The 14,047-nt window shown below is 40.8% G+C and overlaps 1 protein-coding gene across 16 annotated transcripts in view; it reads right to left on the minus strand.

The window, feature by feature from the left end:
• grin1a (glutamate receptor, ionotropic, N-methyl D-aspartate 1a) overlaps nt 1-14,047 on the minus strand; it is a 51,088-nt gene that overhangs the window by 17,339 nt on the left and 19,702 nt on the right. For 10 of the 16 annotated variants that reach the window (XM_008424652.2, XM_008424658.2, XM_008424657.2 and 7 more), the window contains 10 exons: nt 12,988-13,123; nt 12,258-12,385; nt 10,359-10,523; nt 9,172-9,290; nt 8,733-8,845; nt 6,387-6,535; nt 5,340-5,497; nt 4,735-4,896; nt 3,481-3,590; nt 3,023-3,168 (listed from right to left, as the gene is read on the minus strand). In XM_008424652.2, coding sequence (XP_008422874.1) covers nt 3,023-3,168; nt 3,481-3,590; nt 4,735-4,896; nt 5,340-5,497; nt 6,387-6,535; nt 8,733-8,845; nt 9,172-9,290; nt 10,359-10,523; nt 12,258-12,385; nt 12,988-13,123 — 1,386 coding nt within the window. Of the gene's footprint in view, nt 1-2,149; nt 2,201-3,022; nt 3,169-3,480; nt 3,591-4,734; nt 4,897-5,339; nt 5,498-6,386; nt 6,536-8,732; nt 8,846-9,171; nt 9,291-10,358; nt 10,524-12,257; nt 12,386-12,987; nt 13,124-14,047 lie in introns of all 16 variants that reach the window. The other 6 variants (XM_017307814.1, XM_008424651.2, XM_008424645.2 and 3 more) reach the window with 1 other exon arrangement.

Here is a 14,047-nt window from a genome sequence, read left to right on the forward strand (position 1 = left end):
GCAGCGGCCATCTTTGTCCGCTAGACAACGAGATCCTCAAAATATCAGCGTCTAATGTGTCGTTCTCCTTTCTCAGTGATGCCGCCCTGCATGCATTCAATCTGCTTCATGTCTCTGAAACTYGAACATCCATAAGGGGAGACTAACAGATGCGTCTATCAGTAGACGCCGTTAACAGGCACTTACATTCATACTGTACCTTCCTCCAGCCCCTGCTGTTTCATTGCAGCAGGGACAGACAGACAGACAACAGACACACTGCCAGGCCCGGATCGCTGACTRCGATCGGCCGTCAAGCCACAGAAAACCTGAGTGACGTTCAGAAACCTCACAGCTGCACTGATTGCATCGGAGCACAGCTGCAAATCACGTTCTTGATTGGCCAAGTAAAGGAAGTTTTTCCTGCTGCTGCTTGATTGGAGCTGAAATCAGTCGCCCCGAGTAAAAAAATACAGATTCAGACGGATACAGTACCGTGCAAAACTGTTGAGTCATGCTTTAGCTCTGTTTAGACTTCATGTTCGTTAGCCGAGAAAGTTTGGAGTGAAGTGTGAATGTGCAACTGAACTCTGGTCCATCTACAAACCTATTGGTTTGGTTGAACTGAACTCTATAGATATGTTGCGAGATCCTGCTCGCTAACGATGACTAGCATTCGTTTTAGCTGTCAAGTTCTTAACGTGCTAAAAAGCCTAAAATGTACGCCTGCTACATACAAGAAAAAGGACGCAGTGCTTTGCTACCAATTGCCAACACAACAAGTAGATAACAAGATGAGGAAAAAGTTTTAATTAAGAAAAAAATAGCAAGGGAGGGGAAAGTATCTCAGCTAAGCTAGCTTGACTATGACAACCTTAACATGTAGATGTGCTGTGGAATTCTGTGTGTTTTGTTTGGTTCAGTAAAAAACAAAAACAAAAAGTTGACCTAAAGACACCGATTGACAGATCATCGGTAGAGCAGGAGTTTAAATTAGCAGTGTTAGCTTAGCCAATAGCAGCGGTAGCTAATCCACCACAGCGATCACTTATCAATAATCACAAAATAAACATGAAGCCTAAAAACAAAACTAACTGTCTGAATGTTCTGTTCTTTGCGTGGGAAATGTTTGTGGTTTTTTTTTTTTTGGTGCTGAATCTGTTGTTGTCGGTTGCTATGGCAACGAGTGTGCGTAGCGTAGCCGAAACAGAGAGCGAGAAAAGCGAAGAATACGAGCGGTTTTAATTGACATAATTTATAATAAAAGAACATTTTAAAAATTGGCTTAACTTAGAAATGAGTTCAGAAGTAAAAAAAAATAATTGCATGTTAAATAAAAACTTTAAAAAGTTGAGGTAACTTTTWAAAAATTTCTCTTAACTAATCATTTTATTTTAGTATAATTTCTAAWGACTGTTAAGTGTTTTGAACTTGACAGCTAAAGTCAAAGCAACAAGAAAACTAAACAGTCAAGTTGAGTGACCAGATTTTGTTTTACAGTGCAACTTTTTCAAAAGGCCAAAGATTTTCTCCTTTTCGTCTTCAGAAAGGCAGATTAATATATTTCATCGTAGCGTTTATCAACTGTTTTAACCATTTTAAATGTGTTTTTTTTTAGGCATTTGACTTTAATCCTGGTAATCAGACAGGAAGTGGATGAAACATTTCAAATTAATCCCAAACAGCGATATTTAAATRCCAAACGTGAAGCTTTTGCACAGTACTGTACACTAATAGTTTACATAAATAAACCAGTATAACCTGTAAGAACATGCTGAAGGTTTGCGTGAACTGGCCCTTTAAGCAGATTGTTTTTTTGAGTGTGCTGCTCCGCGGAGCCTCAGGCGTGTTTTTCCTGCGCTGCTGCATGTCATGTTTGCTCTCTAGCAGTAAATATGGGTCGCTACAGTCCGACTCAGACAAAACATCGATTGTTTTTATGCTCTATTTGTATGTTTTGCTCCTGGCTGCTGCTGCTGCGTTGCTGTGAGAGAGAGAGAAAGTCAATGTTGGGACAATCAAAGCATCAGTTCTGCTGCAACCATCTTTGACCTTACGAAGCAGATCAGCTTAAAGAAACACTCCACCATGCCATGAAGCAGCTGAAAGGTTTTATCCACTATGTTCACTTATGTCCTACTGAGAGCGGTGACGTAGGAGAGCTACGTACTAACGAGGGAGTCCCAGTCACCGCTTGACCTCCACAGGCTTCCTTACTGTCCTGCAGGCACACACAAGACATACRGCTGCAGTTCGACTCCTGGAAACAATCTGGACCCCGAAGGCCGCCGTCCAGAACCGGTTCCAGAACTGGGTTGTATTTTGGGCCGTATTRAGATTGTGAACGTCCTCAAAGGGCCGGTTGTGGCAGAATGTGAAGATGAAACCCRGAAACAAAACGGCTAAATAACGCTGGACTTTATTCCATATCCATGGAGTTTGGCAGAAAGCAGCAGAAGATTATGACCAATGAAAAAAAGAATTCTGGGTTTCAATTTCTAAAATCGAAAGTCAAAATTATGAGAAAAAATCTTCCTCAGAATTTTGACTTTTTTGCTCAGAATTCTGACTTTATTCAGAATTTAAATTTTTTTGCATACATAATTTTTTTCCTCATAATTTTGAAAGTTTGTCTCATAATTGACATTTTTCTCAGAATTTTCACTTTTTCCTCAGAATAATTTTTTTCCAAGATTTTAGTCTTTTGTTTCAGAATTTTAACTTTTCTCTCTGAATTTTAACTTTTTCTCCCTCAGAGACCTCACTTTTGGTCTCTGAATATTAAAATCAGACGGATTCTGGTAACTTCTAAGAAGAAAGACAGAATTCTTTTTTCCGGAGTCTCTTGTCCTCTTCCACTGAAAACTGCTTTCCTTTGATTRGTAAAATGTTTTTTAAACAAACTGTTAAGGCTCCCTCTGGGCCACATAACGCTTGGTGGCGGGYCGGATTTGGCCCGCGGGCCTCGAGTTTGACACGTGTGCCTGACATCATAAAGGCGGTGACGGTWCTCGGGTTGCCGGCGAAGCAGAATCGTTCCTACCTGCAGGTTCTTCCTCCAGACGTTGACGGCCGCAAAGGCCAGCTGCATCTGCTTCCTGCGGGCGTCTTTGTGGCGTTTGTAGGCGATTTCGATGAAGATGAGGAAGATCCCCGCCGCAATGCCTCCGGCCACCAGCATGAAGACTCCTGGTGTCGGGGGAGAGACACAGAAAAACGGAAACGGGTGAGGACCCGGTCTCGGATCACGCCGCTCCCGCTGAGCATGAACGCTTGTGATGCTCAGCGGTCGCCCCGGTTTCCTTCACCAGCTCCAAGTTGACGACAGCGGCTGTAAACAACGATGTCGAAGAACGGCACAGAACTGTCACAGAGCACCAACGCTGACACCAAGAAGGAAAGTACGGCAAAGGTATTGGACAAAAAAGGGCTACAGTAACTTACCACTGCAGTTTTTGTCCAATCACTTTTAAGGCTTTCTCTACGCAGAGGGGACCATACCTGCCATGTTCTCAAAGGTGAGTGTGGCTGGGGCATTGCTCCGCGAGTCACACTCCTGGTATCTCACCCAGGTTTTATCTAGGTCTTCCATGAAGCCGTTCTCATGAGAACTGCAGGGGGGGAGTGGGGAGAGAGGTGGACAAGTTAATACGGCGCCTCCAGAGGCAGGACCTTCGAGCCGCTTACTCCCATGTGCAACAGAGACGGATGGTCCAACAGACAGACAGACAGAAACTTGACAAACAATGCTGGAGAGGGAAGATATAAGAAGATGTCACATAAGCCGATGTATTGAGAATGGATGAGGATTAGAGCCACTGAAAAAAGAAAAAAAATTACTTTTTTCTCAGGTTTATGAGGGAAAAAAATCAGAATAAAGATAATCAGCAACCTGACTTGATCTCAGAAGATTAAAGTTAAAATGTTGAGATTAAAGTCAAAATTCAGAGAAAAAAAGAATTCTGAAATTAAAATCAGAATTCTTAGAAAAAAGTTGGAATTCTGAAATCCTGAGAAAAAATGTCAAAATTCTGAGATTGGAGTAAAAATTTGGAGAAAAAAAGTAAGAAATGTGAGATTAAAATCAGAATTMTGAGATTGAAGAAAAAATAAGAATTCTTAGAAAAAAGTCGGAATTCTGAGATTGAATCCCGCGTTCTGAGATAATTCCAAGATTATAGTCAAAATTCTAAGTAAAATGTCAGAATTCTGAAATTCTGATGAAAAAAGTAAGAAATGTGAGATTAAAATCAGAATTCTGAGATTAAAGTAAAAATTTTGAGATTGAAATCAAATTTCAGAGACAAAAGTCAGAATTCTGGGATTAACAAACACTTAGAGATTAAAGTAAAAATTCTGAGTAAAAAGTCAGAATTCTGAAAYTGAAATTGGAATTCAGTGAAAAGTCAAATTTCTCAGTAAAGAGAAAAAAAGGTCAGAATTCTGAGAAAGAAGTCAAAGTTCTGAAATTAAAATCAAAACTTTGAGATTGAAGTCAACTCAGAAAAAAGTGTAAGAATGCTTAGAAAAAAATCWGAATTCTGAGAAAAAAGCCATAATTCTGAGGCTAAAATCAGAATTCTGAGATTTAAGTCTGATTTTTTTAATTTTTACATTGGCTGTAATCCTCCTCCATAATTGCATATTGAATGACTGTAAACTGTCGGATCGTGGCTATAAAAATCATACGAATAATAAAGAAATGAAACAAAAATCAGAGTTCATACGAGAATCGCAGCTTCCGCTGGGACAGACCTGAGAATGGCCAGGGACACATTCTGTTTCCAGGGGCTGTCCTTGCGCATGCCTATGCCAAAGCCCGAACGGAAAAACAGCTCTCCCGTGGTCACCAGGTCGCACTTCTGCGAGGCTTCAAACTCCAGCACCGCAGAGTCCCAGATGAAAGCATGCAGCTTGCTGTGGGGGGGGAACGGGCAGGAAGGGAGGGAGGAGGGAGGAGGGGAAGGAGCGGGTTATGGTGCAACAGTACAATGATTTACAGACACATTTACGCCTCCCAACCTTCTCTTCCTCGCACACCAAATCAAGTGTCATTCAGCGTTTACCAAATGAACTCCAAGGCCAGATGGTGAGGCGCCTGCCCCATCGGGTTCTGACGTTCGGAACCGGGTTTGACCTGGAAAAGGGCGCTGCTACGCGCAACGTTAGCTCAACCTCGCGCTCGGCGCCAGGAGTAATGGACCCGGGTCAGAAGGAAACGTCGCAGTAAGGCCTGCCGCTTCCATCTGGCCCGGAGGTCCATGTCCCCGACCGGCCCGCCTTAAACCGGACCGACTCTAATCTGTGTGAAGCAGCCGGCCGACGTACGCCCCGGTCGGCCCGGCCTGGCCGAGACTCACTTGTCACGCACGGCCTGGATAGCCTCTGCAGCACTCTCATAGTTGTGCTTCTCCATGTGGCGGTACATAGTGCTAAGCTCCACCTGTCGTCGGAAGTAGATGTCCACGGAGCTTTGCTTCACCGTGGCGTAGATGAACTTATCGGATGGGTTTCTCAGCTGCACACACAGAAGGACAGCAAACATTCATCTGCTAGCAGTTTGCAACTGCTGGCTTGAGTTTGAGCACCTGCAAAAAGATGGCTATAAGTAGCTGTTAGCTTGAGTTTGATTAGCCTAGGTTGGCGCAAAGTAGCTGTTAGCTTTACTCAAAGCAGCCATTAAATTGATTTTAAGCAGCTATTAGCTTGACTTTGAGCAACTGCTACCTTGAGTTTGATTACGTCAAGTTAGCTCAAAGTAGCAGTTAGCTTGAGTTTGATTAACATCTACTTTGCTATAGCAAAGTAGATGTTAGCTTGTGTTTAATTATGTTAAGTTGGTGCAAAGCAGCTGTTAGCTTTACTCAGAGCAGGCATTAAATGGATTTTGATCAGTTTTTAGCTTGATTCTAAGCAGCTATTGGCTTGACTTTGAGCATTTGCTAAGTTAGCTGGAAGTGGCTGTTAGCCTGACTCAGAAAAGCAGCTAAAACAACTCACAGCAGTCGGTAAATTGATTTTGAGCAGTTTTAGCTCAACTGACCATTTACAAATCTTACTTTGAGCAGCAGTCAGCTTGAGTTTAAGAATTTGCCAAGTTGGCCACGAGTAGCAGTTAGCTTGACCAAGATCAGGCGCTAAATTAAATTGACTTTGAGCATTTGCTATCCTGWCTTTTTGAGCAACTATTAGCTTGAGTTTAGCATTTGTTAAGTTGGCTCCAAGTAGCAGTTAGCTTGACTAAGATAAACCACTAAATCGACCCCATCAGCCATTGAATTGACTTTAAGCAGCTGTTAGCTTGACTAGTTGMATCCTGGTGAAATAAAAGCTGAAAAACGAGCAGCTGAATAAAAACATTYGTGATGTTAAGACAGCACCATATRAATGGTTGGTGCGTTACCCACCCTCGGGTCATTGATGCCGGTGATGCGCTCCTCAGGCCGGTCCAACACCAGGAAGGCAGCCAGGTTGGCAGTGTAAGAAGCCACAATGATCATAGCAAAGCCAGCCCACACCATGCCAAGGATTCTCGCCGAAAAGCTGCGCGGTGCACCTGTGTTGAGATCAAGACCAGTTTTCAGCTCTGGTGACTTATAATGCTTCCTAGAACGGGTTAGGATACATCTACAGCCTAAACAAAACATGTTTATTACATTTTATGCATAAAATCATTCTTGGATAATGAGATTTTATCTGTTTTAGGGTGTCTTGTCACTTTAAATTCAAATAAGCTGCTGCTGCCCCTTAAGTAAAYCTTTACTCTTGCATGTGAAAATGGCTGCAAACAGATCCACAGTTRTACAACTGCAGATCTTTTGAGAAGCAGAAGTGGAGCCTCCTGCACAACCAACAARAATCCAGCAAGTGGTTTCTGGATGGTGAGTCAACAACAAAACACYTGTCTTTTCCAGCAGCCATTGTACAGCAGTAAAACCAGCTGACCAAACGTTGTGGAGCTCAGCTTGGGTTGCTCGGTAACAAGGCTGGRGTTGCTAGGTAACGGGGCAGTGTCTGYCGATTGCAACTTAACAATAAGGAGTTTTTTGAAACGGCTCATTTTAAAACTTCAACTTATTGACAAAAAACAGGTGGGTGGTGTTTTTTTAATGCTTAAACTGTTTTTAGAAGCAGCTGAGACCAAAATGAAAGCATTAAAAGGTGAAAAAGTGAATTATGCRTAAACTTTGTGAACCTTGTTGATCGGATTTGCTTTAATCTTTACTGACTGGTGGCTCAGTTTGCTTGTTCTTGGAGCAAACCGGTGGATTCAGATTGGTTGTATTTTCCCGGTAGGCCGCTTGTTTTTGACCGATTCTGTCGCCATGACGGCCCCTTCCCTGGAAGCTGCCGCTTCCTTGGCGATTTCCTTCACCCTGTCAAGAATCCAAAGTGAGGAACCTCCAGACATCCCAGAAGCCAATGAAAGGCAGCACTGTCTGCCCGTCCAGCAGTGAGCAAACGGACCAAAGCTGCTCGTCCCTTCAGCCCACAGGGACAGGAAGACACAGGGGGACAGGAAGACGTGATAAAGGTTGAACTTTATAACACACTGTGTTCGTTTCTGATTAAGAAGGATTCCCCTTTTAATTGGAGTCGCGATCTATTCAAATGAAGAGGAGAGAAGCCAGGCAACGTTCAGAGCTGCTAGCAGCTGGTTAACGTTGGCTGGTTAATTTTGGGCCGCAACGAGATTCTGAATGTGCTTAAACCTGTTAACAAACCTCTAAAAATATGTATAAATATTTATTATTTAAAATATAAGCACTGATGGAATTTGGTGGTATACATGTGAAAACTATGGAAGAAGATTTGACCGTTGGAAAATAAAAAGAATTCTGGCTTTAATTTTCTGAGATCCAAAGTGAAAATTCTAAGAAAAATGTCAGGATTCTGGCATTTTGAATTATTTTTTTCTCAGAATTGTGAAATTTTCTCTGAATTTTCACTCTCAGAATTCTGATTTTTTTTCCTCAATTCAGACATTTTCTCGGAATTCTGACTGTTTTATCTCAGAATTAATTTTTTTTCCAGAACTTTTACTTTTTTTCTCAGAATGTTTTATATCTCACAGATTCTGACAATCCCTGGCAGAATTCTGACTTTTGAACTAAAAAAAATTTAAAATTCAGAATTAATCTTGTAAATTCCAGGGAACAAGTCAGATTATTTTCTTTCTTCATTTATTTTGTTGTCGCTARATCTTTTCYGTTTAAAACGGCTTTCAATTGATTGATAAAATATTATATAACCATACAACGATTATTTTCAAGGCCCTATTTATGCATTATGCATTCCTGTGGGCCAGATAAAACTGTACTGCGGGCCAGATTTGGCACGCGAGCCTCGARTTTGACACTGTGCTCTTGATGTATTGGTTCCAGTGGAACATGGGAAAAAAATGTCACGTTATAAGTGGAACTAACACTTTTTCATCAATATTAAAGGATTATTKACTTAAACAAGTTTGCTGAAAATTGGCTTGAAMGTTAGTTTTGCCTTATTTCAAATGCACTATAAACTAGACCAAAAATGCTTGGAAACATTTTGTGTTTTTGCAGTGTGGGAACTGCGCCGTTACCTAGCAACGCCAGTCGAGCCCAGTTCCGTTACCTAGCAACCCAAGCAGTAACTCCAGCAGTTTGATCAGCTGGTTAAAAACACAGTTGGTAACGTTTTGTGTTTTTGCAGTGAAAATAGCCCAGTTGATTTTACTGCAACGTTGGATAGGCAAATAAGTTGTAAAGTGTGACCTTCTCCAATTCCAGAGTTCAGCAACACTCCCCAGGAGAACCACATGGCAGATGACAAGGTGAGGGCGTCTTCTTCCTCTTCCTCACTGTTTACTTTAAATCTTCCAAATGGACTAGAGGGAAGAAATCGGAAGGGTTGCAGAGGACAAAATGAGATGTCTGAGTTCACACAGGGGGATGAATCCCAGCATTTTCCCAGGAGGAGGAGGGAACTGAACATGAGTGAGCGAAGCAAGACAGAGATTAGCTGTCGGAGAAAAGGAAAAAGGCTAAAGACTGTAGCACGGGGACAGAGCAGTGGGATGGTCGGAGGCAATCTTCACCTCGGTCTGCCCTCTCATCCACACTGAGGGAAGATCTGCAGTGCTGAGGAGTGCATATAAACATACACACACTGTGTATACAAACACACATATGGACAAACACGCCCTTCTTGTACCTGAACCGGTCTAGAAGGTAAAGCATCACCGCCACCACATGCACCGAAAGACCCACCAGCAGCCACAGCGTACTCTGGAACGGCTGCATAAATGAGTCCAGCGTACTTCGAGGAATTTCCTAAAAACACATACAGGTTATCAGTCGATTACATCACAACGACAGGCGCACTGCAGAGGTCGCATTCAGTCTGTAGCAGAATGCATTAAGCAGCAACAGTGGAGGCAAAGCAGCCATAAAACTTTACAACACAGACAAACAAGATCTGAACACAGGGATTATTTAGTTTTTTTTTAAAATGAAGAAATTTGATTTCTAAAAATTTCTTGATCTGATTTCATGCTGCTACTCTGACTTTGGATAGCTTTTAGCTTACAATAACTGTAAACAGCTGTCAAATCAACTCTGAGCAGATTAGCTTGACTTTAAGCAGCTGTTAGCTTGACTCTTGAGCATTTATTGACTCATTAACTGCTAAATTGACTTTGATCAGCCATTGAATTAACGTTGATATGTTTTTTAGCTTGATTCTGAGCAGATGCCAGCTGGAATTTCAGTTTTTGCTGATTTGATTTTGAGAAGATGTTAGCTTGACTAGCTAGCATCTAGTCAAGCTAACAGCTGCTCAGAGTCAAGCTCTGATGGCTGCTAAATCAACTCCAAGCATTAAATTGATTTGAGCAGTTTTTAGCTGGACTCTTAGCAACTGTTAGCTAACCTTGAGTATCTATTAGCTTCACTTTGAACATTTGTTAAGTTGGCTCCAAGAAGCTGCTAGCTTGACTCAGAGCAAATAAAYCACCAGCAGCCATTAACTTSACCATGAGCAGTTGTGAGCTCAATTCAGAGCAGCTGTTGGCTCTAAATTTTGCAAAGTCKGCTCCGAGTAGCTGCTAGCTCGACTCAGAGCAGCCATTAAGTTGTCTTAGCTTGATAGATAGCAGCTGTTAGCCACACAGCATCTGTTAGCCTAACTTTGAGAAGCTGACGRTGTTTCTTTCAAAAGCTGTTCATTAAAATTTGACCACGCTGTTAGCTAGCAACTGGCCAGCTGTTAGCTAGATGATGAACTGTAGCAGCTGAAATAATGTACAAAATTAAAAAACAAGTTAAATTTAACACGAGGTACCACAGTATGACCTCTAGTAATAAATAGCTGGGCAAAAGGACCATGTGAGTGTTTCTCACCTTTTTGACTAGAATAGTGAGGCCTTGATATTTAAAGGGTTTAGAGAACTCTATGTACTGGGCACGCTCGTTGTTTATGGTCAGCGGCGCCACGATCATGTCAGCCAGCCCACCCAGCAGCTCTCCCATCATGCCGTTCCACTCCTTCTTGTTGCTGTTGTTCACCTGAAGTACAAAAGCAAAGGCATCAATAACCCTGCAGTGCGTAGGAGCGCTACTCTGCACACACAGATGCGTCAGGCACCAAACTGGTTTGAGGCGGTTCACGTTGCAGGGTGTGCTCTGCAGGAGCATCGTTTGCATCTCCACAGCTTTTGTTAATGCAATGATGAGCTTTGCATCCATCTCGGCACTTTTCAGTGTCAGAAAATGTAGCATTAACCCAGAAACTGTGTGACGGAAAACGCAACCTGAGCGACTGAAGCATGAAGAACAAACTCCTTACGACAAAACATCCTGGCCGACGTCCACGATCTTCCCAGCTATAAGTGCTGATTGTTGGCAGCCAAACCACTTTAAGGCTTCCTCAATAATTCATCCAGTAGCTAAATATGTTGTTGTTTTTTTTACAGAGCCTGAGTGTCTGCATGACAAACGTTAAAAAAATAAATGCAAGACACAAACTGATAAATTATCGTAGTAATTACTGTGTTTTGACATCATTTTAAAGATATTCAGCTCTGGGGGATMATTTTAATGGTCTCTTAATTTTTTCTAGAGCTGTATTTTGTTAATATATTGACCAATAAACTCTAATTTTGTATAAAACACTTTAAAAAGATTCAAAATAAAACATGACACCAAAAACAATAAATAAAAGCTTCTGTAAACAAAGTATTAATAATCAGAATGGAAATTATTGAACCTATTGGCTAAAAATGATCTATATTGATACGACTGAAGTAAATGATGGTTTGTTTGTGGTGCGTTTCATGTCTGCTGCAGCGCTACAGTGGGATACCCTACTTTGATGCATTATGAATAAGGACAGAGGTTATTTTTGGTTCAGCCAGTGTTCCTCCCCTTCTCCTCTACGGATCTCTGCAGTCACCTCAACCCAGATGAAAAGTGGATCCTGCAGAGMTTCCCATAAAAGTACCAACCAAAAACTGACTTAAAACATTTAAAACGATGCATTTAACAACCACAGGATGCTCTCTATTCTTCTTTTACTTTATGCTTAAATAAATAAATAACTAGAAAACAAAAGGTTGTGCWTCCTTGATCAGTTTACTATATAATACACGTTTATTACATTTAATGCAGAAAATCATTCTTTAATAATGAGATTTTAGCTGTTTCAGGGCRTCTTGTCACTTTAAATCCAAATAAGCTGCTGCTGCTGCCCATCAACTCAACGTTTACACTCGCACATCAAAATGGCTGCAAACAGGTGCTTGATTACACAGCCGTACATCTTTGAAAAGCATTAGTAGAACCTCCTGCACAACCAACAAGTGGTTTCCGGATGGTAAGTCAACAACAACACACTCGTCTTTTCCAGCAGCCATTGTACAGCGCATACAGCGGTCAAACCAGGTGACCAAACTAGGTGGAACTCAGCTTGGGTTGCTGGAGCTCACATGTGGTTGCTAGGCAACAGTGGAGTGCCAGTTGTGACTTAAAATTCTGGAGTTTCTTGATAAGGCTAATTTTCCAGACACCAAAAACATTAAAGAATTGCTAAAAAAAATAAATAAATAAGTGAGATGTTTTTTGTTGTTGTTTAAGTGCTTGGTTTGTTTCTACAAGCAGAATAAATCCAAATATTAGTACAAAAACGTCCAAAATGATAAATAGAAATGAATGAATGCTGCTCCTGGATTGGCTGCTTTGCAAACACCAACCAATAGCGTGCAAATTAGTGAGTTTATCTGCATGAAACATGTCTTTTTTTACCCGCTCCTGGGTTCCAAACTTCCCATCAGCCACCAGGTGGACCTCGTAGGTGAAGTTCATSGTCATGGCCAGTTTGATCAGCAGGTCGACACAGAAGCCGTAGCAGCACTGTGGCACGATGGGACGCCCTGCCAGAAAACGTMACTTTTATACATTTTAATATAAATATAAAGGAGGAAGAGACTTTTGAACAGAGGCTGCTTTTTCATCTAAATAGATCAGAACTGAAAAGTGAATTTATTTCAGATTGAACTCGTATGTTAGAGATTCTTTATTTTTGGAGTGAAAGATTCCAAATTAAGCTTTTTGTCCTTTAATATTGACGATTTACAGGTCATGAAAACCCAATATTCAGTTTTTAAGATGCTAAAAAATATWTTTTTATTAGAGAAATGTCAACCAGAAGAGATGTCGATGCACCGTTTTCAATATTCTCAACAGTTTACTCCATCTCCTTCTGACTGAAATGCTTCACAGTCCTATCAAGGATGCAATTTTCCCTGTTTGTCAATTTTTTTGCTCTAGCACATTTTTTCCTTCCACTAAATTTCCCATTTTTCATCTTGTGGCTTATCCACTTTGTCTCCTGGACCAGTTTGGGTTCAATAAATGTTTGAAATAAATCCCTCTGTAGGYAATGAAACTACGTAACCAATTAATTTACTATTTTCTGAACTAATTTAACCTCCTGACTTACTGCACATGTGGTGAAATGCGTCTGTTGTTTTACCTGGGATGGTCTCGTTGGGCCCAGTACAGATAACCTTCTTTATAATCACTCCATTTAATGCCTTTTCCTCGTTGCACGTCCCGTCTTGCATCGTCGGTTTCACATAAACAAATGGCTCCTGGTGAATCGTCACGATCTGCAGCAGGCAGACGGTTCAGATTAAACTCCAGTCATTAAAAAGAACTTAAGTCGACACAAAATGACAATTTAGCAAAGGAGGATAATCTGTGTGCAGCTCGTTAGTTAAATCCACAGATCAAATCTGAAGGTAAAGAATTGGGGTTTATGGAAAACCTGAAGTCGATTAAACACATTTGCCATTTTAAAAACGGATGGATAAATCCTACACTACAAAAACACAATCTCACCAAATATTTTTCGATTAATTTCTGGCGCAAGTAATGTCATCATCAACTTGAAATAATACAAAACTGACTGACAACTGTTCAGTTAAACACATGAGCTTGTTTTACATAAATAATTCCTTAATATTGATTAATAAATACTGGTGATCGGTAGAATATCTAGCAGTGGAACAAGGAATTTACCCATATATTAAGAGTCTTCAGGTTTACTAAGATACTTGCAGTAGAAACTAGACCAAAAATATCTGGTCAGATTTTGTGTTTTTGCAGTGTACACCATTTGAGCCAAAGTTCGTCAGAAAAGATAAATCTGTGCTTCTCTTTAGTTGAATCCACTGAAAAGTAACTGAAAAGATCAAATATCACTCAAAAATATGAATTTGTGATTTTCAAAATAGCTGAAAACTTGCAGATCAAACGGGCTGGAGTTCTGCTTAGGTTGCTAGSCAACGGAGCTGGACTTGGCCGGCGTTGCTAGGTAATGGCAGAATGCCCACAATGCAGAAACACAAAATCTTATCAGGTATTTTTTTTTTTATATCAAGTTTCTACTGCAAATATCTTGGACAAAACTAACTCAGAAGTAACTTTTCAGTGACATATAGGAACTAATTTTAAGCCTAATATTGATGGAAAAGTTATAGTTTTACTGTCTAACACTAGATAAGATATTTTTCCGTGTTATAAGTGAAATA

The sequence above is a fragment of the Poecilia reticulata genome, linkage group LG12, assembly GCF_000633615.1.
Source record: "Poecilia reticulata strain Guanapo linkage group LG12, Guppy_female_1.0+MT, whole genome shotgun sequence".
Taxonomy (NCBI): Eukaryota; Metazoa; Chordata; class Actinopteri; order Cyprinodontiformes; family Poeciliidae; genus Poecilia; species Poecilia reticulata.